Consider the following 26,096-nt stretch of genomic DNA (forward strand, 5'->3'; position numbering starts at 1 on the left):
TGCCCATATACATGTGGTTTTATATCGGGGCTCTCTATTGTGTTATGCTGTTTTGATTATCGTAACTTTGTAGTATAATTTGAAGTTAGGTAGGGTGACCTCCAGCTTCTTTATTTTCTCTCAGGATTACATTGGCTATTTTGGGTTTTTTGTGGTTCCACACAAATCTGATAAGTTCTCGTTCTATGTCTTTAAAAAATGACAATGGTATTTTGACACAAATTGCATTAAGTCTGTTTATTGCTTTGGGTAATATGGCCATTGTAATTATGTTGATACTTCCAATCCATGAACATGGGATCTTTTTCCATCTTGTGTTGTTTTCAATCTCTTTTTAAATAATGCTTTGTAATATTTAGCATATAGGTCTTTCACAATCTTTGTTTATTCCTAGGTATTTTATCCTTTTGGTTGCAATTGCAAAAGGAATTGGCTTTTTCATTTCTTTTTCTGAAGTTTTGTTGTTAGTATACAAGAAAGCAATAGACTTTTGTACATTGTTTTTGTATCCTGCAACTTTACTGTATTTGTGTATTGTTTCTAATAGTTTTTTGGTGGAGTCTTTAGGGTTTCCTATATACAGAATCATGTCATCTGCAAAAAGTGACAGTTTTATTTCTTCCTTCCCTATTCGAATGCCTTTTATTTTTTCTCTTGCCTTATTGCTCTGGCTAGGATTTTCAGAACTATGTTGAATAAGTGGTGAGAGTGGTCATCCTTGCCTTTTTCCTGATCTTAGAGGAAAAGCTTTCAGTTTTTCACCATAGAGGATAATAGTAGCTAAGGGTTTACCATATATGGCATTTATTATGTTAAGACACTTTCCTTTTATTATTTTATTGAGTATTTTAATCATAAATGGATGTTGTATCTTATCAAATGCTTTTTCTGCAACTATTGATAAGATCATATTATTTTTATCCTTTATTTTGGTAATGTGGTGTATTACATTGATTTATTTATATATGTTGAATCTTCTTTGTGCCCCTGGAAAGAACCCCACTTGATTGTGATGTGTTATTTTTTTGATGTACTACTGTATTCGATTTGCTAGTATTTTTTTTAGGATTTTTGCATCTGTATTCATCAGAGATATTGGTCTATAGTTTTCTTTTTTGTGTGTTATTTTTGCCTGGTTTTGATATCAGGATTATATTGGCCTCATAAAATGTGTTAGGAAGTACTTACTCTCTTTAATTTTTTTGGAAGAGTTTGAAAAAGATGGGTTTTAAATCTTTGAACATTTTGTAGAATTCACTGTTGAAGCCTTCTGGTCTTGGACTTTTATTGTTTGGGAGGTTTTTGATGGTTATTTCAATTTCCTCAGTGCTGATCATTCTATTTAGATTTTCTACTTCTTCATGATTTAGGCTAGGAAGGTTATATATTTCTAGGAACTTACCCATTTCTTCTAGGTTATTGAATTTGTTGGTATATAGTCTTTCATAATATTCTAATATGATCCTTTGTATATCTTTGATGTCTGTGGTGACTTCCCCTCTCTCATTTCTAATTTTGTTTATATGGGTCTTTTCACTTTTTTCCTTAGTCTAGCCAGGGGTTTTTCAATTTTATTACTTTTCAAAGAACCAGCTCTTTGTTTTATTAATTTTTTATATAGTCTTTTTGTTCTCTATTTCATTAAATTCTGCTCTAATTTTTATGATTTCCTTTCTTTTGCTGACTTTGGTTTGCTTTTGTTCTTATTTTTCTAGTTTTTTAAGATGTGATATCAGGTTGCTTACTTGGGATTTCTCTGGTTTCTTGAGATAATCCTGCAATGATATAAACTTCTCTCTTATTACTGCTTTTGTTGCATCCCAGAAGTTTTTACATGTTGTATTGTCATTCTCATTTGCCTCTGTATATCTTTTGATCTCAGCTTTTTTTTTGTTCTTTGACCCAGTCATTTTTTAGTAGTATGTTGTTTAATCTCCATGTTTTTGTCGGTTTCTTGACTTCCATTTTACAGTAGATTTCTATTTCAAGGCATCGTCAGAGAATATGCTTGGTATAATTTCAGTCATCTTGAATTTGTTGATGTTAGTTCTGTCCTTGAGAATATTCCATGTGCACTGGAGAAGAATGTATAATCTGATGTTCTGGGATGAAAGGCTCTGTAAATGCCAATTATGTCCATTTGGTCTAGCGTTTCATTTAAGGCTGATATTTCTTTATTGATTTTCTGTATGGTTGATCTATCTAGAGCCGTCAATGGAGTATTAAGGTCCCTAACTATGATTGTGTTTTGATCTGTTTCTTCCTTTAGTTCTGTGAATGGTTGCTTTATGTATTTTGGTGCTCCCTGTTTGGGTGCATATATATTAAGAAGTGTTATGTTTTCTTGATGTAGTGTCCCCTTTATCATTATAAAATGTCCATTTTTGTCTCTTGTGGTTATTGTTTTCTTGAAATCTATTTTGTCAGATATAAGTATGGCTACACCCGCTTTTCGGTGGATGTTCTTTTCTTGAGGAATCATTTTCCACCCTTTTACTTTGAATCTGCCTTTGTCTTTGCAGCTTGGATGTGTCTCTCATAGGCAGCATATGGTTGGGTTTTGTTTTTTGATCCTCTCTGCTACTCTGTGCCTCTTCATTGGTGAATTCAGGCCATTTACATTTCGGGCAATTTTTGATATATGAGGATTTCCTATAGCCATTTTATCTTTTGTTTTCTGGTAGCTCTGTGCCTCCATTGGGCCTTTTCCTTTGTACTTCTGTTTTGTTTTTTTTTGTTTTTTTTTTCATGGTGTTTCAAACTTCTTTCCCCTGTGTCCTCTTTTTTTAAGTTATGTGTCCTGATTTGGGGATTTTTGTGTATGTTTATAAAAAATAAAGTCGCATATATACAATAAGCTTTTTTTTTTTCTTTCAAGTGCACCTGATGTTCATCCTCCTTTGCCAGTTCAGACCTTTACTCCCTCCCCTTTTATGTTTTTATTTTCACAAATTATCCCTGTTTATGCTGTAAGGTGTTTGGTGATCTTACTTGTAGTGTTGTGACCTTATGTTCTTTGTTTCAGGTAGAATAACTCCCTCGACTATTTCTTGCATTGGAGGTTTTCTGTTGATAAAATCTCTCAGCTTATGTATGTCTGGGAACATCTTTATTTCGCCTTCATGTGTTTTTTTTGTTTGTGTGTGTGTTTTTTTAATTTTTATAGATTAAAACTTGTATCTTTAAAAAAAAAATTATTGATTTCAGAGAGAGGAAAGGAGAAGGAGAGAGAGAGATAGAAACATCAGTGATGAGAGAGTCATTGTTCGGCTGCCTCCTGGCATGCCCCCGACTGGGGATCGAGCCCGCAACCCAGGCATGTGCTCTGACCGGGAATCAAACCCTCATCGCCTGGATCCTAGGTCGATGCTCAACTGCTGAGCCACGCCCGGCCGGACGTCACTTCCATGTTTAAAGGATCGTTTTCCTGGATATGTTATTTGTGGCTGGTAATTTCTTTCAGGTGTTTGAATATTTTGTCCAACTCTTCTGGCTTGTAGAGTTTCTGCTGAGACGTTGTATGGAATTCTAATGGGTTTTCCTTTGCAGGTCACTTCTTTCTTTTCCCTGGCTACTTTGATAAATTTTTTTGGTCATTAATTTTTGACAGTTTTAATACAATGTGCTTTAGAAAGAGTTTCTTTGGATTGAGGTTTCTAGGTGTTCTGTTTACTTATTGGATTTGAGTATCTAGTTCTTTCCATATGTTTGGGAAGGTCTCATCCACTATTTGTTCAATAGATTGTCCATTCCCTTCTCCTTCTCTTCTTTTGGTATGCCTATTATTCTTATATTGCTTTTTCTGATGGAGTCAGTTCTTGTAGAACTCTTTTATTTTTCTTTATGCTCAGGTGTCTCTCTTCTTCCCTCTGTGTCATTTCTAGATAACTATCTTCAATATCACTAATTCTTTCCTCCATCTTGTTGGCTCTGTTTTCTGTGCTCATTAGCTGCTCATTCCTAATCTCCTTAATTGCATGCTTCATTTCCAGGATTTCTGATTTGTTATTTTATAAAGTTTCAATCTCTTTGGTAAAGTACTTGTTTTGTTCATTAATTTGTTTTCTGAGTGCACTGAATTGCCTGTGTTTCCTGGCATCTCATTGAGTATTTTCAGAAGTGCAATCTTGAAATCTCTGTCATTTATATCACATATTTCCATGTGTTCAGCTTGCTTTCTGGAGATTTTTCATTTTCTTTCTGATCATCCTCATTACTCTGGTTATTTGTGTATTTGCTACTCTCCTTTGTTTATGCATGAGTATCCCCTCTATAGGAGTATTCTCTGAAGAGGTCTTTCTGCTATTTTGATGGCGTTGAATCACAAGATTTTTTACCTCTGTGATCTCTTAGACTTGACCTCCACAGCTTCCATAAGACAGTACAGCCCCGCTGCATGGGGGTGGGGTTTGTTTTGTCCTCACCCTAGTGGTGACTCTGGACCCTGGACCTCCCTAGGGTACAGCCCCCAGCATCAAACCCAGGTATCAGTCACAGAGGGAAACAGTGGTTCCACTCTAATAGCTCTTGGTTTACAGATAAAATGTTTCTAGACCCGACACCACGGGCAACAGGAAGTGAGTTTTAGGACTCCAAGGAGTGACAGGTCTCTGTGGTTTCTGTTTCTTTGTCAGAAGCACCCCCACCCAGCTGTGGATATCCGCTTGGCTGAACCCCACACCCTGTCAGGCGTCTGCTTGCTCAGTCCCTGTTCTCTCCTCATGCCCTACTATCCTTCTCCCCGCAGCTCTTTGTTCATCCTGGCCAGCTGAAGGAAGCGCCTGCTACCACCAGCTTCCTCCTCTCTCCTGGCCATGCTTTGAGCTGCTGGCTGCAGCGCTGCATCTGAGAGCTGTCTGAGCTTTCCTTCCTTCTCTCCCTGGTTATTCTCTGTTGCCCACCTTTAGATGTTTCAATGTGGGGGTCTCTCAGGTGTGCCTCTATATTGAGTAGGATATTCTTTGTTGAATTATAGTTGGTTAACTTGTTCAAATTTCATGGGGAGAGGCCAAGGAGTTTTCTCATGCTGCCATTCCTCTGATGTTTGTGGTTCTTTTTTTCAAGATAAAATTATGTGCAGTGACATGCACAGATCTTAAGTGTACTGTGTAGTAAGTACACAAATGCATGCACTAGTGTAACTAAGAACTTTATCAAGATAAATAACATTGCAATCACTGCAGAAAGTTCCCTCATGCCTCTTCAAAGTCAAGTCCTGTCCTTATTCCGACCTTCAAAGGCAGTCACTCTTGGGATATTTGTCATCATATATTAATTAATTTACCTTGTTTTAGAACTTAATATGAATGGAATTTTGCCAAATGTACTCTTTTGGGGTAAAACTTCTTTCACTTAGGATAATGTTTTTGGGATTCATCTATGTTATTCCATGCATCAATAGTTTATTCTCTTTCATTGGTGAATAGTGTCCATCCTATGGATATACCACAGCTTATTTATTCCTTTCCTATTGATGGATACTTGAATTGTTACCAATTTGGAGCTATTAATGAATAAAAGTGCTATACTTTTCTTGTATGTAAATACATAGGAATGGAATTACTGGGCCATAGGGTAAGTATATGTTTAATTTTGTAAACAACTGCCAGACATTTTTCCAAAGTGCACCAATTTACACTCCCACCAAAATGTGTGAGCATTCTGGTCATTCACACCAATGCCTGCTATTGTTAGTCTTTTTAAATTTGACTATTCTGGTGGATGTGTAGTGGTATCTCATTGTGCTCATTTATTTTTTTCAAATATATCTCCATTGATCTCGGAGAGAGAGGAAGGGAGAGGGAGAGAGAGAGTTGAAACTTCAGTGATGAGAGTCATCATTGATGGGCTGCCTCCAGCGTGCCCGGACTGGGAATCAAGCCTGCAATCCGGGCATGTGCCCCAACCGGGAATCGAATCACGACCTGCCAGATCCTAGGTTGATGTTCAACCGCTCAGCTGGGCTGTGCTCATTTTTATTGCTAATTTAATACATACTTATCTAATGACTAAAGATATTGTGCCCCTTTTCATGTGCTCATTAATCACATCTATCTTACTTTGTGAAATATGTTCAAATCCTTTGCCCATTTTAAGATCTGATTATTTGTCTTTTTATTAAGTTGAGTTCTTTATATGTCCTAGAGAGCAGTCCTTTGTCAGATATGTTTTACAAATACTTTCTCCTAGTTTATGCTTAACCTGTTTATTTTTTAAATGATATATTTTGTTGAGAATTTTTCTATTTTGATTGATTCTGATTTATCAGTAGTTTTTATTACTTTTTGTGTCATGTCTGAGGAACCTTTGTCTACCCCTAATGTCACATTTAGGATGTATATTTGTTACTTACAAATTGGTGTATCCATTTAAAAAAATTTACTTAGATCTTGAAGCTTTTATCCAAATGTCAGAGCTGCTTACTTATGACCTTATGGTGGCTAACAGAATCTAAATATCTCAACAAAATATGTAAGGTTAGTGGTTTTAGGTTTTTTTTCCCCCCAACCCCCAAGATATATTCCAATTTTGTTGAATCTTTTATTTCAACTATGGGAAGGGTGGCAGAAATGTATTATTGTCAGGCACAGGAGAAGAGGGTATACATTACTATTGGCAAACCACTAATTTTAACATCCCTCTCTTTTTCTTCCTTCCTTTTCTCTATACTTCTAGCTATTGCCCACCTTCTCCTTCCACTGTTCTCCCTGATTGAAAGTATCACAGCTTCTAGGCTTCCTGAGTCCATCATGTTAGCAAAGGGTGGCCATCTGGAATTGTTAGAATAGCTGACATTCTATCTAAATTTAAAGTCCACTGAGGATTTTGACAGTATGAATTTGCATTATCCCCAAGAGAACTATCAGTTTATAAGTGAAGTAGTGATTTTTATTAATATACCTACTTTCACAGGTGTTCAATTTAACCATTTTTTTTTTTTTTCTATTAGAGTAAAGCAGTGATTGTTGATAAAATACTTGAGCCTAAAAGCTAACTATTCTATTTGGTAGGAGAATAATTTTCCACCCTTTCACTTCGAGTCTGTATTTTTCCTTGCAGCTTACATGTGTTTCTTGAAGGCAGCATATGGTTGGGTTTTGTGTTTTTGTTCCAATCTGTTAATCTGTGCCTTTTTATTGATGAATTCAGTCCATGTACATTTAAGGTGATTATTAATGTACAAGGATTTCCTATAGCCATTTTATCTTTTGTTTTCTGGTAGCTCTGTGCCTCCATTGTTTCTTTTCCTTTGTGATTTTGTCTGTTCTTTTTGTTTCGTGGTATTTTATACTTTTTTCTTGTTTCCTCTGCTTTTAACTTAGGTGTCTCACTTTTGATTTTTTTATGTGTGTGTGGTTACCATTAGGTTTATCTAAAACAAAGTTTCATATATTCTGTAGTTCTTTTTCTTTTGAATGCATCTAATCTCCATCCCACTTTGCAAATTCAGACCTTTTCCCCCCTCCCCTTTTATGTTTTTGTTGCCACAAATTATTCCTATTTACACTATGAGTTTGTTCGTGATCTTAGTTGCAGTTTGGTGATCTTTTGCTCTTTGTTTCAAATTCCTTTGAGTGTTTCCGACAATGGAGGTCTTCTGGTGGTAAATTCTGTCAGCTTTTTTTTTTTAATCCTCACTTGAGGACATGCTTTTACTGATTTTAAATAGAGAGGATGGGAGAGGAAGAGAGATAGAGAGAGAAACATTGATGTCAGAGTGAAATATCGATTGGTTGTGTTCTGCATGCACCCTGACTGGGCATGGAACCCATAACCTGAGTATTGCCCCGACTGAGAATCGAACTCATGACCTTTAGGTGTATGGGGCTGTGCTCTAACCAACTGAGCCACATCAGCCAGGGCACATTCCCTCAGCAGTCATATGTCTGGAAAAATCTTTATTTCTCCTTCATGTCTAAAGGATAACTTTGCTGAACATATTATTCTTGGCTGATAATTTCTCTCTTTCAGTAGTTTGAATATTTGTTTCCACTCTTGTAGCTTGTAGATTTCTTATGAGAAGTTGATAAAGAAATGGATTTTCTTTTATATGTTGCTTTCTTCTTTTCCCTGGCTGCCTTGAGAATACTTTATTTGTCATGAATTTTTGACAGTTGTAATACAATGTGCTTTGGAGAATGCCTTTTTAGATTGAGGTAATTAGGTGTTCTATTTGCTTCTTGGATTCGAGGATCTAGCTCTTTCCTTAGGTTTGGGAAGTTCTTATCCAATATTTGCTTGAATAGGCTCTCTTTTTCCTTTTACCTCTCTTCTTCTACTGGTATGCCTATTATTATTATATTGCTCTTTCTGTTGGACTCAGTTCTTATAGAGCTCTTTCACTTTTTTTTAATGCTCAAGTCTTTCTCATCTTCCCTTTGCATCATTTCTAGATTTCTATCTTTGATATCACTAGTTTTTTCCTCCATCTGATCATCTGTGTTTTCTAAGCTAGCTAGTTCATTCTTGATCCTCTTTATTGAGTTCTTCATCTGTGGAATTTCTGTTGGGTTCTTTTTTAAAGTTTCAGTCTTTTTAGTAATGCACTCTTTTTTTGTTGTTGATTTTATTTATTTGTTCTTTGAACTGTGTTTTCTTGTATGTCATTGTGTTTTTTTCAGAACTGCATTCTTAAAGTCTCTGTCATTTGAATCATATTACCATGTATTTGTTTATTTTTTGGAAATTTTTTGTTTTCTTTCTGAGCTGCCTCATTACTTTCATTATTCATTTGATGGATTCCTTCTCTGTCTAGGTATCTATATGTATTTCTCTGGTAGATTGATAAGAACTAGTCCCTCTATCATTTTCCAGTAGTTGGCGCTGAATCACAAAGATTTTATCTCTCTTTCCCTCCTCTGGCTTTTCAGATCTCTGCCGGGTGGTGGAAAATGGCCTGTATTCCCTGGGAAGGTGGGCATCTTCTCTGTATTTTGGTCGCTTTGGTCTTAGGGGACCAGCCCTGCTGGGGAATGTGGTGGGTGATTGGGTTCCAAATCTATGAAATCCCAGTGCTTTCCCTTGCAGCAAAATAAACCACCAGAAGACAAAGAGGCAACCAACTGAATGTCAGAAGTTATTTGCAAACAACAGCTCTGACAAGGGGTTAATATCTAAAATATGTAAAGAACTCATACATCTTAACACCAACTAAACAAACAGTTCAGTTAAAAAAGGGAGGAGGACCTGAGTAGACACTTCTCCCTAGAAGGCATACAAATGACCAACAAATATATGAAAAGATGCTCAACTTCTCTAGCTATTAGGGAAATGAAAATCAAAACTACAGTGAGATTCCACCTCACACTTGCTTGAATTGCTATTATCAACAAGACAAGTAATAACAAGTCTTGGAGAGATTGTGAAGTAAAAGGGTTAAGGGAGTCAAATATATGGTGATAAAAGATTATTTGACTTTGAGTGGTGGACTCACAATACAATATGAAGATCATGTATCAAAAATGTACACTTGAAACCTATATAATCTTTTTAAAAATCACTCGAATATTAGACATAGACAAGAAAATATAATAAAAGCTGACTATTCTTCACATCCATGTCAACAGTTGATTGAGGAGAAGTATATCAAAAATTTGAGAGGATATCCAGTAGCATTATGGTTGAGTAATTTTGGATATCATATTAAAGATTTTAATTTTGTTTAATTTTTAAAAGAGCTTTTATATATTTTTATTTCGTTAGAGAAAGATAAAGAGAACCAAAAATGAAAATAAAAACAATACCAAGAATCTTAACCACCACAGATCCAGAGTGGATCCTGCTATAGGTGGGACTGAGTGTACTTTGGGGCTCATTATGCAAAGAAACAGTAAACATGAAGAATTTTGCAAGGTTTGGGAAGCCCAGTATCTAGTGCAGAATTAGAGACTTCTGGTTGCCAAAAATCTCTTACTTAAGGAAGTTAATCAGAAGTCCAGTGTCTATAAGGTTATACTCCTTGTTAGAAGACCTGTGGGTTTCGCTAAAACATTGATATTCACAGGACTGTGGAATGAAGAATAATAGTTCAATTAGTTAGAAGTGGGAGTATTATTCTTGTTATACTTTCCACAAATTTTGATGTGATACACTGTGTCCTGAGATCTACCTTTATTTTTGGTCCTGAAGGCTAAGAATGGCACAGGGCATACTGCTTGATTTACAGTAGCCAATTATGAATGTGTGTGCATGCACGCATATGTTACATATACACACACTTTTTGTGAGAGATGGGTTTGGTGGTGGCGGAGGCAGTAGATATTTAACTGCTTATGGAAAACCTAGCAGTTTCTCCTGCGGCTTTCATGGAGAGCTACCAGGTTTCTTTCCCAGCCATTTTTGTTAACCCAAGAGTTAGATTTGTTCATGTTTATCTGCTGAGGGCCCATATCAGGCTTTTAACAATCACATTAGCAGTGGAGAAATCTCCAAAGAGGCCAAAGAGATTTTTAACTCAGACAGTGAAAAGTTATCTTTGGGATCCAAGAGGCCCACTTCTGTTTTTTTTTAGCCTACTATTTCCTCTAATTGCAACATCCCAATTATGTGTGCTTTTGAGCTTTGAGGTAGCAGTATTGAAAATGGAATGAGTTGAAGGGTCAGTGGTGGTTTGTTGATGAAGATTGGTGACTAGATTTGTATACTTTTTACTTTACTCTTATTTTTTATTGTTACAGAAGAAGCTACTATGGAGGAAACTGGGCCAGTTTTAGCTTTTCAGGATTGTTGTCCTGGATAAAGGAATATCAGGTAAAGTTCTTATCTAATTTTTTAATCAAATTTTTTATATGTGTCACATAATTGAAGAAAACCCTTGGCTTCATCTGTAAGATAGGATTAATACCTCATTTTTATTTACTTAACAAAAATCATGCAGTCACCATTTCAGCTAATGTTTTTCCAATGCCTTCAAAACATAAATGTTACTGTTTAAATATAAATAGATATGTTGGCTGAAGAATAAATTTTATAAACTTGATACCATTTTGCAATTATTCTATATGCCCAAATATAAGGCAAGTTTTCCCCCCACAAAATAGTGTTTCAGAAAAAAAATTTCAGTTCTTATAAAATCTTACTTATATTAGTTGTTCTTTCAGTTAGTATATTTTGAAAACAACAACAACACTATATGGGGAAGATACAGTCATTTGAAATGATGTCAGTTGTTTGTGGTTTTGCATAATTATAGAAGTCACTTGACAGAATCAGTAAACACAAAAATCAAGGAAAAATTTAATATAAATTTAGTATTTTTTCCCCCAAGAGTAGGGTCTCACTAATCTAACTGTTCTATATCATTGTAAAGAATTTTTTTAGAGCTTATATAAAGCATAGTAATGGAGGCGGTTGAGTATGTCATGGAGTTTACCAATTTTTTAGAGATGGATTTATTTAAAAAAAACTGTCCCAATTTTATATAAATGATATATGTGGCTTGAAATGCAATTCCTACTGAGAGCATCATATCATGTAATGATGGAATCAGAAATTGCTATATCTCAAAAGAATTTAGGCAGTTCAGAAAGGAGGATGCTATGCTCTAGAAAATTAAATTCAGTTAGTTAGTTAAAGTAATATAGCTAAGACTTATTAAGCAATTACCATGTGCTAAGCACCACACTAAGCATTGTAGTTATACTGATTAATTTTATGGTGCTCATGACTCAAAAAGTGCTTCTAGTGATGACAAAGACATTGATGTTGAAGATTCAATGAAGATTCAGTTTGAATAATATCGTTGCATAGAAATGAGAGTGTGGAGAAACAAGCAATATTTGTAAAGTAGCATTTTATGTAATTCAAACTATGTATAAATCAAGGAAGTAAATGTTATAAGTAGACATTAAAATGTTTTATCTATATGCCTTAAATATTCATATATTTATGTTTATCAGAAACCCTTTTTTGAGCCTTATTCTTGGGAGGTATATGTGAGGGTCTCCTGATATTGACGAATATTTAGTACTTCCATACTTCCATGAAAAATTAAATCTAGATTCTCAGAACAACAACAAAATACATCCGTTGTCTGAATGGAAAACTTTTGGTGAGTGAAGGGATTTAAAAAAATAAATTTTGGTAATGGGTTAGGTTTATTAAAATAAAAATAGTTTTGTAGACATTTATTTTAATAGTTCATTTACTTTCGTATCTTGACTCAATCACTGTATCCTTTCCCTTTCACTCTCTGTCACTGGTCCACAGTTCTTTTTGAGGCTGGTAACCCCATGTCTACACATTCAAAGTTCCTGTACTTCACCTCCTCTTTCTACTTATGTTGAGATGTTTAATACTATGTAATAATTACACTTGATTATAAGAGCTGTCTGCCTCTGTTTTTCTTCATTTTAAAATGTTAAGTTCAAGATAATGAGGCTTTTTAAATTAAATTTATTGGGGTGACATTGGTTAATAAGATTACATAGATATCAAGTGTACATTTCTATGATATATGATCTGAATACTGCATTATGTACCCACCACCCAAAGTCAAATAATCTTCCATCACCATATATTTGACCCCCTCCCTACCCCCCTTTCCCTCTGGTAACTATCATACTGTAAGACAATGAAACTTTTAAAAATAACTATTGCCCTACTTTATCAAATCTGTAAGTTTAAAAATTTTCTGAGGTGAATTTACTTAAAAGAAAGGATATTGTAGTTATATTTCACTACTAGTTCTCTGGATGTATATAATACATCTTTAAACTTTTTTCTCTGAGAGATGGTTATCAACTAGATTGAAAATTTAAAACAGATTAAAAATTGATCCTAGCCCAGCAAGCGTGGCTCAGCGGTTGAGTATCGACCTATGATCCAGGAGACTGAGGTTCGATTCCTGGTCAGGGCACATCTCCAGGTTGCGGGCTCGATCCCCAGTAGGGGGTGTGCAGGAGGCAGCTGAAAAATTACTTTCTCTCATTATCGATATTTCTTTCCCTCTCTCTCTCCCTTCCTCTCTCTGAAATCAATGAAGACATATTTTTTAAAAAATTTTGATCCTTGACATTTGGGAAAGATATATATTGACATCTTCAAAAATCCAATATTAAAATATTGTTATAATTTTCTCCATAAAATATAAGTAGGAATTATTGGAAATTTTTAAGGATCACTTTCAATTCTTAGTGATAGTTTACATACTTTATTGTACTTTCTTATTTTTATTGTCTTTCTAAATATAAAATATCAAGGGGTTTATTATTATTGTTGATTCCTAAAGTTAGTTGTGTTGGGCTGAGTATTTTTCAAAAGCTTTTACATATATTCTAAATTTGACATGGCTAGTGATCAACCTTCAGAGATCTAAGGGTAAGTAGAATGAAGTAATTTTGAACCTGCTGTTTTGACAACAAAATATAAAAACTTTATTATTAGCAAGTAATTAGAACAGATAAGCTTGATTCTCAGCAGATGGAGGTTTAGTTGTCCTAGTTTTTAGCAGTGTCAAAGCAGCCAAATTCAAATGACTGCATCAAAATTTTAAATATCATGATAGAAATCTGTAAACCAGACCTGGCGTTTGATAGGATAGATTTTATACATTGTTTTCCTTTCCTTCCTTTAAAGTTAGCACACTATGCTGCTGGAATCATTTCAGTGACTCTGAAGTGATATCCATCTTTGAGTTTTGATGGGATGAAAGGCATGAATTTATAAAGGTATAAATTTTCTCAGAAGAGTAGATGTTCAGATTGCTCAATTAATTAAAATTTCTCATTTTTATTTTGTTTAGGAAAATAGTGACTTTGTGAATGAAAGCTCAGCATGGCAAGAACAGATCCTTGAAAATGAAGAAGCCATTGCTCTTAGCAAGATGGACAGAACCATTCAACATGTGGAAGTGTTTTGTTATGCCAGGTATGAAAATTATTTATTTAGGATAAACTAAGTTAATGATTTCTTATACTTCTTCAGAAGAAGCCAACAATAAGGATTATATAGCACTAGTTGCTACACATCTAATAGATATGCTGGTTTGCCTTTTTAAAAATGTAACTTTCAGACCTGGAGAACATTATGCTAAGGGAAACAAGCCAGTCAGAGAAGGACAAGTACCCTATGATTTCACTCATATGTGGAATTGAATGAACAAACTGAACTGCCAAACAAAATAGAGACAGGCTCATAGATAGAGAGCAGGCAGGCAGCTCTGGTAAGGGGAGGGTCTTGAGGTGTGTGTGAAGGGATTGAGAGAAAAAAAAGAGAGAAAACTCATGGACATGGACAACAGTGGGGCGATTGTGGCGGGGATAGGAGGGTGGGTGGAGGTGGAAGAGGGCATAGAGGGGATAAATGGTGATGGAAAAAATAAAATGAAATAAAATATAAAAAAAATGTAACTTTCAGTTTTCTCTGTTTAGAGAGTAATAATAATGACAATATCTTACATTAACGACTTATAGTTTACAAAGCTCTTTTAAATTCATTATCTTATTTGTTTCTCACAACTATCCTGTGCTAGGATAAGGCAGACAAAATGCAGTATTAGCTGCATTTTTTTTCATAGAATCCTCAGTAAAACTAAAATGGATTAATTGATTCCAAAGTTTCCTCTAGGCTTTAATATACTCTTTTTAGATGCTAGTTGAGAGGCTAACAGAGGAGGAATAGACCCTATCAGTAGGCGGAGAGCAGGCTTTGGCCTTTTAGTATAAGGGAAAATGGCTTTCATACTGGAGGATCCCTCAAGGGCATCATTGTATTATAGCAGAGTATAACAATGGATGGTCTTAATTATATTGCATTTTCTTTAGGTAAAAGTTAAATTATGTTCTCTCTCCTTCACTTGCAAGTGTAGGGGGATTTTAAACACATTTTAGAAAGGTGAATATTAAAAATGATTAGAATAAAATTTTTAACATTTTAAGAGATCAGCTTTGGTTTCCCAGAAAATTCCCTCATTTTCTAATTGAGGAAGTAAAGTTATCACTATGTTGTAATCCTGGACATTCTTGTGGACTATATCTCAAAATCTTTGTGAATCTCCTTTTGTAAATAATGAAAAATATATTACAAGTTTCTGGCTTTTTGTCGTTGTTACAGTTTTTTAACATGCTTTATTGATGCTGTTATATTTTGTGGCTATAGGGCCTGTTGTGTGTGTGTGTGTGTGTGTGTGTGTACTGTATAATTTTAACACATATGTTGGTCTATGTGTCCATCACACAGTCAACTTACAGAACAGAACAGTTCCATCACCACAAAGATCCCTCCTGTTGCCATTTTATAACCACACCTCATCTCCTTCCTACCCTCTCCCCAATCCCTAACTCCTGGCAACCACTAATCTGCTTTCCAGCTCTATAATTTTGTTCTTTTGAGAATGTAAATGGAACTATACAAATGTAACCTTTTGCCTTTGGCATTTTCCACTCATCATACTTACCTGGAAATTCATCCATGTTGTTGCATGCATCAATAATTTGTTCCTTTTTATTGCTGAGTAATATTCCATGGTATGGATGTACCACAGTTTGTTTAATTATTTACCCGTTGGAGAACATCTGGACTATTTCCAAATTTGTCTGTTACAAATAAAGCTGCCATGCATATTTGTTTACAGGATTCTGTGTAAACATAATTTTTTATTTCTCTGGGATAAGTGCCCAAGTTTATAATTGCTGGATCATATGGTAACTGCATGTTCAGTATTAAAAGAAACTGCCAAACTGTTTTCCAAAGGATATGTACCATTTTACATTTCCACCAGAAAAATGTATGAGTGATTCATTTTCTTCACATCTTCACCAGCATTTGGTGTTGTCACTTTTTTATTTTAGCCATTTTGATAGGTGTGTAGTGATATCATTGTAGTTTAACCTCCCATTTGAGCCCTGACCAGGGATTTAATCCACAACCTAGGTATGTGCCATGATCAGAATTGAACCTGTGACCTTTTGGTGTATGGGACGACCCTCCAACCAAATCAGCCACCAGGTTGGGGCAATGTTTATTATTTTAACCTAAAGGATATCCAATTGCTTTAGCACCATTCATTGAAAAGTCTGTTTCTCCTCCATTGAATTGCTTTTGCATCTTTGTCAAAAATCAGTTGGCTGTACTTGGATTGGTTTATTTCTGGGTTATCTATTCTGTTCCATTGATATGTACAGGTGTTCCTCAAGTTACAATGGGGTTATATTCTGATAAACTCATCATAAGTTGAAAATATTGTAAGTTGAAAATTCATTTAATACACCTAACCTACTGAACATCATAGCTTAGCCTAACCTAACTTAAATTTTCTCAGAACACAATATCCAAAAATTGCTGGGAACACAGTACACTGCAGAGTATCAGTTGTTTACCCTCATGATCATGTGACTGACTAGGAACTGTGGCTTGACACCACTGCCCAGCATCACGAGGAGTATCATATTGCATATTGCCAACCTGGGAAAAGATCAAAATTCAAAATATAGTTTCTACTGAATGCATATTGCTTTTGCATCTTCATAGTAAAAAATCATAAGTTGAGCCTCTGTATTCAGGACCATCTGTATGACATTTTCTACATCAATACTACACTGTCTTCATTACTGCAGCCATATATTAGGATGGAGTATCAGGTAGAATGATTCCTTCAAATTTATTCTTCTTTGCAAGATTGTTTTAGCTATTCTAGAATTTTTGTCTTTCCATATAAATGTTTTAACAAGCTTGTCTATGTCTAAAAAATATTGCTGGAATTTTTATAGGAATTGCATTAAAACTATAGATCAGCTTGGGGAGAATTAACATCTTTAGTATTTTGAGTCTTGAGCTCCATCAACAAGGTATGTCTCTTCATTTATGGAGGTCACCTTTGATTTCCTTGTACAGAATTATATAGTTTTTTGTATACCAATTCTGTACATGTATTATTAATTGTATGCCTAAGTATTTAATTTCATTTGGAGCAATTGCATTTGTGAGTGGGTATTGCTTTTTTGATTTTCGATTTCACAAGTTGGTTATTGCTATTTAGAAACACAATTGTTATCCTGAAATCTTGCTGGACTGACTTACTAGCTCTGGGAATTTTTTTGGAGATTCCTTGAGGTTTTTACATAGTCATGTCTTCTGCAAAGAGAAACAGTTTTATGTCTTCCTTTCCATTGGCTTTTTATTTTTAGAGTCTATTTTCTATTGAGGGTCATGTGTTTTCTCTCCATAGTCATATAGCACAAGTTAATTGTGTTTTCTACTTATCCTTAATGAGCATTTTATTTTTTCCCCAGAAAGGAAGTTGTTATTACTTCCTGAGGACTTTGTAATTATACACTAATGCTAGGCAATCTTTTAGGGTCTTTCACTTGCTAATTATCTTGTTATTGTGCACTACTATCTCATTATGTGCAAATCAAATTCAAAATCTGACCAAATGGCAAATTACTGTAAGTTCTAAACTTTAATGCTCATTCATGACAAGAGTTCAGTGAATTTAGTTGCATCAGATAGCAAATAGATAGAAGTCAAACTTCAATCCTTGATACACTATATATATATACAAAATTGTTTTAAACATTTAAAATATTTTAATACATTTCCAAAGTATCATGTAAAAATAGCTTTATAACTATATGCATGTTGAAATATTATGACTAGTCTTCTCATTTTAGACCAGATGAGTTATTTATAGAGTTGGTGTTTATTAGGTCAAAATCTATGGTTTTATTCTCACATATGCCACTTGATATTCCATCAAGAAACAATAAAGTATACATCATTTGGTCATAAACAATATTATAGTCATAACCATTAGCCTTTTAATTTTTAATCTCTTTCTGTCTTCATGAATTTTATTTTTATTTTGCATCTGTAGGTATAAAGTTAGATACAACATTGACTATTTTTACAAATCATTTATAAATAAATATGCATATTTATCTGTCATGGAAAAATACTAAGGACAAGTTTTTGGAAAAAAAAAATGCCTTTAGCATTTAAATAATTAAAGATGGTTCACATGCCTAATAATTTTGTTTTGCTTTAGAAATGGTTTCATTTATTCTAAATGTTATTTAATATACTCACATAACCATTGACCCTCTCACTGTCTCCAAGTCTTTCTAAAATATATTAAGTATTTGATCAAGAATATTCAGAAAATCAATAACAACAAAGTTTAACAGCATTATCCATTCACAGTATAATTTCCATTGCTTATTTTTCTATTTGTTATGTTTATTTGGCTTTAACTATTTTTATTTTGTTTATAGAGACATCAATATTATACATATTCATATACTACACAATCCAATCTATAAATTTTTACAATATCTTTTCTGAGTTTTACAATTTGTATAGAAGAGTAATTCACTACAAAATTATATAAACATTTATTTGTAATCTCTTCCCATTTTAAAAATAATTTTTATTTATCAATTACAGTTCATATACAATAATATATAAGCTTCAGGTATACAATCCAGTGAGCAGACATGTATATAATTTCCAAGTGATCACCCCGATAAATCTAGTACCTGAAGCTATACATAATTATTACAATAATATTAACTATATTCCCCGAGCTGTACTTTACATTCCTGTGACTATTCTATCACTACTAATTTGTACTTCTTAATTCCTTCAACCTTTTCATCATCACCCCCAACTCCCCTCCTATCTGGCAACCATTAGTCTATTCTCTGGATCTATTAGTCTGTTTCTGTTCTGCTTGTTCATTTATTTTGTTTTTTAGAGTCCGCATATCAGTGAAATCATATGGTATTTGTCTTTCTCTGTCTGACTTATTTTACTCAGCATAATATCCTCTAGGTCCATCCATGTTGTTGCAGACAGCAAGATCCCATTCTTTTTTATGACTGAGTCTTATGTTTCATTGTATATATGTACCACTTCTCTATCTCTTCATCTGTTGATGGAGGCTTATGTTTCTTCCACATCTTAGCTATTGTAAATAATACTGCAATGAATGTATAGATACATATGTCTTTTTGATTTAGTGTTTAAGGCTTTTTTGGGTAAATAGCCAGAAATGGAATTGCTAGGTCCTTCCTTGTCTCTTGTTATAGCCTATGTTTTAAAGTCCATTTTGTCTGGTATAAGTATTACTGCACATCTTTTTTGTTTGTTTCTATTTTTATGAAATATATTTTTCCATTCCTTTCCCTTCAGTCTGTGTTTGTCTTTTGATCTGAAGTGAGTCTCATGTAGACAGCACATGTAAGGGTCTTGTTTTCTTATCCATTCAGTTGTTTAATTGGAGCATTTAATCCATTTGCATGTAAAGTAATTATTGATAGATATGTATTTATTGCCATCTTATTCATGTTTTTTATCGACTTTTTTCTTTTTCTTGTTAAAGAAGACCCTTTAACATTTCTTTTAATGCTGATTTGGTGGTAATAAACTCCTTTAGCTTTTTCTTGTCTGGGTACTTCTTTATCTTTCCTCTGTTCTAAATGATAGCCTTCCTGGGTAGAGTAATCTTGGTTGTAGGTCCTTGCATCACTGAATATTTCTTGCCAATCCTTTCTAGCCTGCAGAGTTTCTGTTGAGAAATCAGCTGGGAGTCTTATGGAAGCTCACTTGTAGGTAACTAACTGCTTTTCTTTTGCTGCTGTAAAGATTCTCTCTTTGTCTTTAACCTTTGGCATTTTAATTATAACGTGCCTTGGTGTAGGCCTCTTTGGGTTCATATTGTTTGGGACTGTCTGCACTTGGACTTAAATGTCTGTTTTCTTCACCAGGTTAAGGAAGTTTTTTTCATTTTTTAAAATAGGATTTCAATTCCCTTCTCTCTGTCTTCTCCTTCCGGTATCACTATGATGTGAATGTTGGCACACTTGTAGTTGTCCCAAAGGCTCCTTATACGATCCTCATTTTTTTAAATTCTTTTTTCTTTTTTGCTGTTCTTATTGGATATTTTCTGCTTCTTTATATTCAAAATTGTTTATTTGACCCTCTTTGCTTCATCTACTCTACTTTTGATTCCCTGTGATGTATTCTTCATTTTTGTTATTATGTTTTTCATTTCTAACTGGTTCTTTTTTATGTTTTCTGTCTCCATTTTTATGTTTCATGTCTCTTTGTTCAAGTTCTAAGTTCATCTACTCTTCCCCTAAGTTTATTGAGCATCCTTATAACCAGTGTTTTGAACTCTGCATATGGTAGATTGTTTTTCTTCATCTTATTACGTTCTTTTTCTGTAGTTTTATTCTCTTTTTTCATTTGGGACATGTTTCTTGTCTTTTCATTTTGTCTGCCTCCCTGTGGTTGTTTCCATGTGTTAGGTAGAGCTGCCGTTTTCCAGTATTGGTGGAGTGGCCTTATGTAGTAGATTTCCTATGGGGCCCAGTGGTGTAGCCTCCCCAGTCACCCAAGCTGGGCACGCCTGCTGTGCCCCCAGTGTGGGCTGTGTGTACCCTTCTGTTGTCCTTGAGCCTGGATTGCTGTTGACACTTCACTGGGAGGGATTTACTCTTGGGTTGATGGGCTGTGAGGACTAGCTGTGACTGCTGCAGAGCAATTGCTGTGAAGGGGCTGGCCCCACAGAACAGGACTGGCTTCAGCAGGCTTCTAGTGTCTGCTGAATCCACCCCTTGACTGTGTTGCTCCTGGAGGTGGTTGGCTGATGCTCTGGCATGGTCTGAAACTGTCCACTGGGTGCTGCCTCTGGGGCCTCCCGGGAGGTGCAGGCCATGGTCAGCAGCTACCTGAGTCCTGCCCAGGGCCACTCAGCATGAGCTACTTAGAGATCTGTAGATGGCTGCTGCTTGTGCTTTGTGTAGAGGTATCCAGGAGAGGCTAAGCTGTGAAACAAGGCTGGCTACTGCTAGTGCTGGGCCTGGGGCCATTTAAAAAGAGGTATGGTGCACACTGAGACCAGATGCTTCTTGTTTGGAGGTTGTGAAGCTTTGAGATATTTTAGGAAAGTCCACAGCATGGGCCAAGATAGGCCATTTGTATGGAAAAGCCACTGGAAATGGCTTTGATGGCCCTGCAGATTGGGTGGGCTGGGTGTCAGGGAATCACTAGTGTGGTGCAAACCTCGATAGCCAGGTTGATGGAGACTCAGATATGGCACTTGCTTGGGCTTGCAGCAGGAGGGCTTAGCAAAAGAACAGTGGTTCTACCATCACTTCTGTTTGGGAGAAAGCTGCCCCTTCAGCCCTTACCTTGAATCTAGACATTTCAGTTCCTTCCCATATACCCCTGGTGCCTTTCAAGGTTCTGCTGCAGTGCTGGAGCTCGGAGCTAGTGAGTCTAGTTAGTCTGTGTACAGACCCTTTAAGAGGAACCCCTGGGACTCCAGCAGCCTTCAGTCTCACTTAGCCAAAATGCCTGCTGATTTTTATGGCCAGGAGTTGTGTGGTCTTTTCCCAGCAATAGTACACTGAGCTGGGGGACCTGGTATGGGATTGGGGTCCCTTGTCCCTCAGTAGGGACCTCCACAGCCGAGTTAGCCCTCCTGATTGTTATCTGCCACACATGAGTGTTAGACCAGCCTGTTCATCATCTTTGCCCCTCCTTCCAGTCTTTATGTGGCTTCTTCTGTATATCCTTAGTTGTAGGATTTCTGTTCAGCTAGATTTCAAGTTTTCAGTGTTGTTTGTTCTGTAACTTTAGTTGTAATTTTGATGTAGTCATGGGTAGATGCAAGTACCACATTTACCTACTCTGCCATCTTTACTCAAAGCCCTATTTTTAATCTTTGATTACAAGGAGTACAGGGCAGGGAAGCAAGTAGATCAGTGCAAATCTGTCACCACTGCTTGTGTTACTGGTGAATCAAATTCCTTTCTTGCTCGTGGGAGTGGGAGTGAGGTTCTTGGGGTATCACTGAAATAAACATTTCAGAAACCTCCATGGGAGAATGAGATACGGAAAAAGGCTTTATATGTGTTAAGTTTCATTCCTCGGGTTCCAAAGTCCCCTGCCTCTTAAGCAAGTCCTGAAAGAGGTGCAGCTGGGGTTGGAGCAGAGCCAAAATCAAGGCCAGTGTCCAGAGCTTCCATTCCATGTTGCAGCCAGGTGTAGTTCAGCATCCAAACTAATTAAAGTCCATTAGTTCACTGTGTATAGCTCTACATGGCGATGAGCCATGTGGGCTCAGGGGAGCACAGCCCCCTGCAACTGGAGTCACAGGAACCCAGTGCACCAGAGAGAGAAGAGAGGGAGCTTCCTTTGTTTGGAAGTTTAAATATTCAGGTTTCCCCTGCTTGCAGTGGCCACATCCATTCTGGCCACTGACCTGCTCCCAGGTGTGATTGACAGACAACTGCCTTCCCACGTCACTCAGACCTTACTGGGCATGTGTCTAAACTGTGTTTCTTCAGCCCTTTTCCCCTTTGATTAGCAGGGAATAGACTTAGTGTTAAATGCAGCTTTGTGGCAAAGTTGTATAAATGGCATGTCTATATTATCTGGTCTTCACTTCTTTCCTGTTAAATAATAATCAGATTCTTATAACAGCTTGTATTATTATCACTTGTAAACTATGTCAAAGTACATGGCAAGTCAGTAATACCCTACTCTAATGTAAGCACATATGATAGCACATTATTTTTTTATTGTTGTTGACTTAATTTATTTTCAAAAATAATTCTGGTGTTCAACCTAATGGTTTTAGTGATCTTTTGAACCTTAAATTTAGTACTTTTGGTTATTGCAAAATTAAGGTAAATAATAAAATAGAAATTTAGTCCAGGTATCACAAACTCTCTAAAGAATTATCCACATTATTTTGTTATAGTACAGCTTTGTTATCCTGAATACTGCTTGAAATAAGTGGAATAATTTTTAGTTTGGTCCAGAAATACTTTTGCTATACATTGATTATTTTTCATTGAGAGAATTTTGTAATTATGCTATTGAGTTATGGAAAAGAAGTGTAAAAGGTCTAGCATTTATTGGATATTATGTTTGTGGCAACTGCTGTAACCTGGTGCTTTACATATTGTATTTAATTCAATTTAATTTAATCCGTGCCACGGCAGTGCACATGAGTTGTCACTATATTTTACTTACAGTTAACCTGAAGGTTGCAGGGAGGCATAGGTAGAAGAGCCAGACTTCATTCCATGTCTGTCTAACTCAAAAACTTGTGTTGTTTCCATTGTATCATGTTGTATTTCATGCAACAGATAAATACATGTGTGCACATCAAGGGAGCTTTTCCACCAAGTGAATAAACTGTTTTATTTAAAGATTAGAACCTAAAATGGATTTCCTTTTTCAAATCCCTAGAATACTACTTAGTACTGTAAAGTAGTCATATGTATGATGTGGAATTAAAGTGCTTACCTCCCAGTGTTAGGAAAATAAGGGATGAATCCAGTATCTTTTAGTTGTTGTGACTGTGTATGCCACAGGATGTTTTTGTTGCTTATATGGGAGAGCAGAAAGCATCTACTGTTTCTGCTTCTAAACGTTTAACAGGCTATGAAAAGGCGTAATACATTAATTCACACTTAAGTCGTACAAACTCAGACAATTCTTAGGTAAAAAATTGTTGCCTGTTAATTGCATAATGCCATGTAGTTTGTTTAGTAAGAAGAGATTTTATCTTTCTGAAACAGTGACAAGAACTTGTGCCTTTTCTGCCCTGTTCTTTGCATAATATTGAACATTGTTTTCCTTTTTCTGGCATAAATAATGCTAAAGCAGTATGAACACTTGAGCCTTAGATGAGCAGATGAACCAACTCTAGTGCATCGATTCCAAAATAAACATATTATTCTAATAGTAATTTAAAATTTTATATTTTTTTCCATCAGACAAAGCTATTATTTAATACTGTGTGCAGATAAGTTTGTTTTAGGCTGCAAGTGACACATACCCAACTAAAAGTGGTTTAAACAAGTAGATGGATAGGTGGGTAGGAGAGTTGGCACATGAGCAGGTGAGTATGTCAGTAGTTCGGTCATTGGAGAATTTGTTAATTGAACATCTTAATCACATTGGAATTCTGGGATACATGCTCTGCATTTCTCTTAGTTTTCTGTCCAGAGTTATAGGATGGTTGCCATGATTCCAAATATGTTTTCACACAAAAAAAAATCTCTAAAAATAGAAAGAAGTGGGAGAGTTTTTCTTAACATGTGTGTGCATTTTTTGCTATTATTATACTAGAGAATTTTTACCAAGAGCCCCCACCAGACTCTTCCTTGTGTCTGTGACTAAAACTACAAAACCTGATCACTCCAAAAGCAATGCCTAGCAAAGGTTAGTAAAATTACCATAATTGCTTTTGATCAGCCATGATCTATCCCCTAGTTCTGGGCACCTTCTACCTGATATTGGAACAAAATTCCAGCTCTTGTGTCAGGGAGGTAGAGGGCAATTAATGGTTGCTGATTAGGCAGCCAACTACCTGCTCTATACCCCACCTTATGAAATTTTGTTCTTGGAGAAGGTGACAGGAGGTTGATATTTCTGCTATATTCTACAGTATGAGTTAACATTTTAAGTTGGTAATAAATAGTCAAATATAGCTATCAGTATATTATGTTGTAGCAATTCAAAATTGATTATAGTGGTTTTTTATATTACTATTTTCTGGAACAACAACTTTTGGATAGTGCAATTTTTGTAACTCTTATGAGTAATCATAAACATTTATTTGCAGGAATAAACAGCTGGGTAGCGGTATAACATATAATATGTAAGTCAGAAATGAATGGCCTTACAACAAAGTGCATACATCAGAGTAAAGGAATACTCTTTATTCAGCAAGCTGTACTGGGGAGAAAAGGTGCAAATGACTGAAAAATAAATAGTGAACACCTGTGCTGGATAAATTAACCAGCTGGCTGGTAATTTTTCATTTGACTCATCTAAAAGGCTGACTGTTACAAGGCATTAATAAGACACATTCACTTTGAGGTGTTCTTTTGTTACTACCATTAATTGATAAGCAATACTAGATAATATCAGAATTTATACTCCCCCAAATTATCAAGGTTATATATAATTTTTGGCAATTAGTAAAACATGCATTATACAAAGCAGTATTCAGCAGTTGCAGTTAAGTAAAATTATTTCAAAAATATTGTTGTATTGTAAATGCCCTTTGAAATTCAAATTAGCAATATAAATAATGTTAAAATTTCATTTGTGAAATCTATTTTATTGAACATTTTTATATAAACTAATGAGGCAGATTTTTTTCCTTTATATGTTAAAATTATAGTACCATTAGAACTCAAAGATTCCTTTGAGAGCACATAATCCAGTGGCATTCATTTTCAACTGGCAAATGTGTTTTTATACTTTTTAGATATTTTAAATTAATAAAATTGAGTTGTTATTTTGTTCTGAAGTTTGCTTCAAAAGGTTGAATTATTTTGTGTTAAGAAAATTTTTTACCACAATATAAAGTTTTAAATTTGAGGAAAGATAAATGAAGAACAGAATTTTGCTTACTTAGGAATGGCGTGAAGTTTAAGTTTTGGAATTTTCTGGTGTCTTTATAACTTCTAGGTAGATATTAAATTCAATTTTGGAAGAATTTTTATACTATTGTGACTTTTTTAAATGGAAAGTAAGGACACTACTGTGTTTTTAATGCATATGTTTTACATAGTGCTAGAGATTTTACCAAATTATGATGCTGAGAACAGTAAAACTTAATAGCTTATGGATGTCAAACAAATTCACAAAAAACAATTTCTTTCCTTACACTTATACCTTTATTTAAGTATTTTGACTTATATATTCCAGATTGCTTAGTGCATTTTATTCATTGTGCAAAGTCTCCTTTCTCAGAATACAGTAGAGAGCCACTGACTAGATCAATTGCTGTGCTCAATTTTCATGGTGTCATCATCATGGTCTGTAATAAGAGAAGTTGCCATATTCTGTCTTATCTGTGAAGTGTAATTAATTATGTTATTATTTCTCAGTTTAATCTTTAGGCATGGGGCTTTTGCTGAAAGTTGTTACTTTAGATCCTTCATGGAACACACTTTGGTTTATTAGTTTTCAAAATAATAAAAGTGAATACAGAGCATGAAAAATTTTGTAGAAAATATACAAATAGCATTTCATATGATCCTCCTGCATTTTTTAAAAAATATATCTTTATTGATTTCAGAGAGAGGAAGGGAGAGAGAGAGAGACAGAAACATCAATCATGAGAG

At 35.2% G+C, this 26,096-nt stretch overlaps 1 protein-coding gene across 3 annotated transcripts in view; it reads left to right on the forward strand.

Annotated features, from left to right (window-relative positions):
- CHM (CHM Rab escort protein) overlaps positions 1 to 26,096 on the forward strand; it is a 214,379-nt gene that overhangs the window by 60,146 nt on the left and 128,137 nt on the right. For all 3 annotated transcript variants that reach the window (XM_081126003.1, XM_081126004.1, XM_081126005.1), the window contains exons 3-4: positions 10,677 to 10,749; positions 13,742 to 13,866. In XM_081126003.1, coding sequence (XP_080982129.1) covers positions 10,677 to 10,749; positions 13,742 to 13,866 — 198 coding nt within the window. The remainder of the gene's footprint in view (positions 1 to 10,676; positions 10,750 to 13,741; positions 13,867 to 26,096) is intronic.

This window comes from Miniopterus schreibersii (assembly GCF_964146895.1).
Source record: "Miniopterus schreibersii genome assembly, chromosome: X".
Classification (NCBI taxonomy): domain Eukaryota; kingdom Metazoa; phylum Chordata; class Mammalia; order Chiroptera; family Miniopteridae; genus Miniopterus; species Miniopterus schreibersii.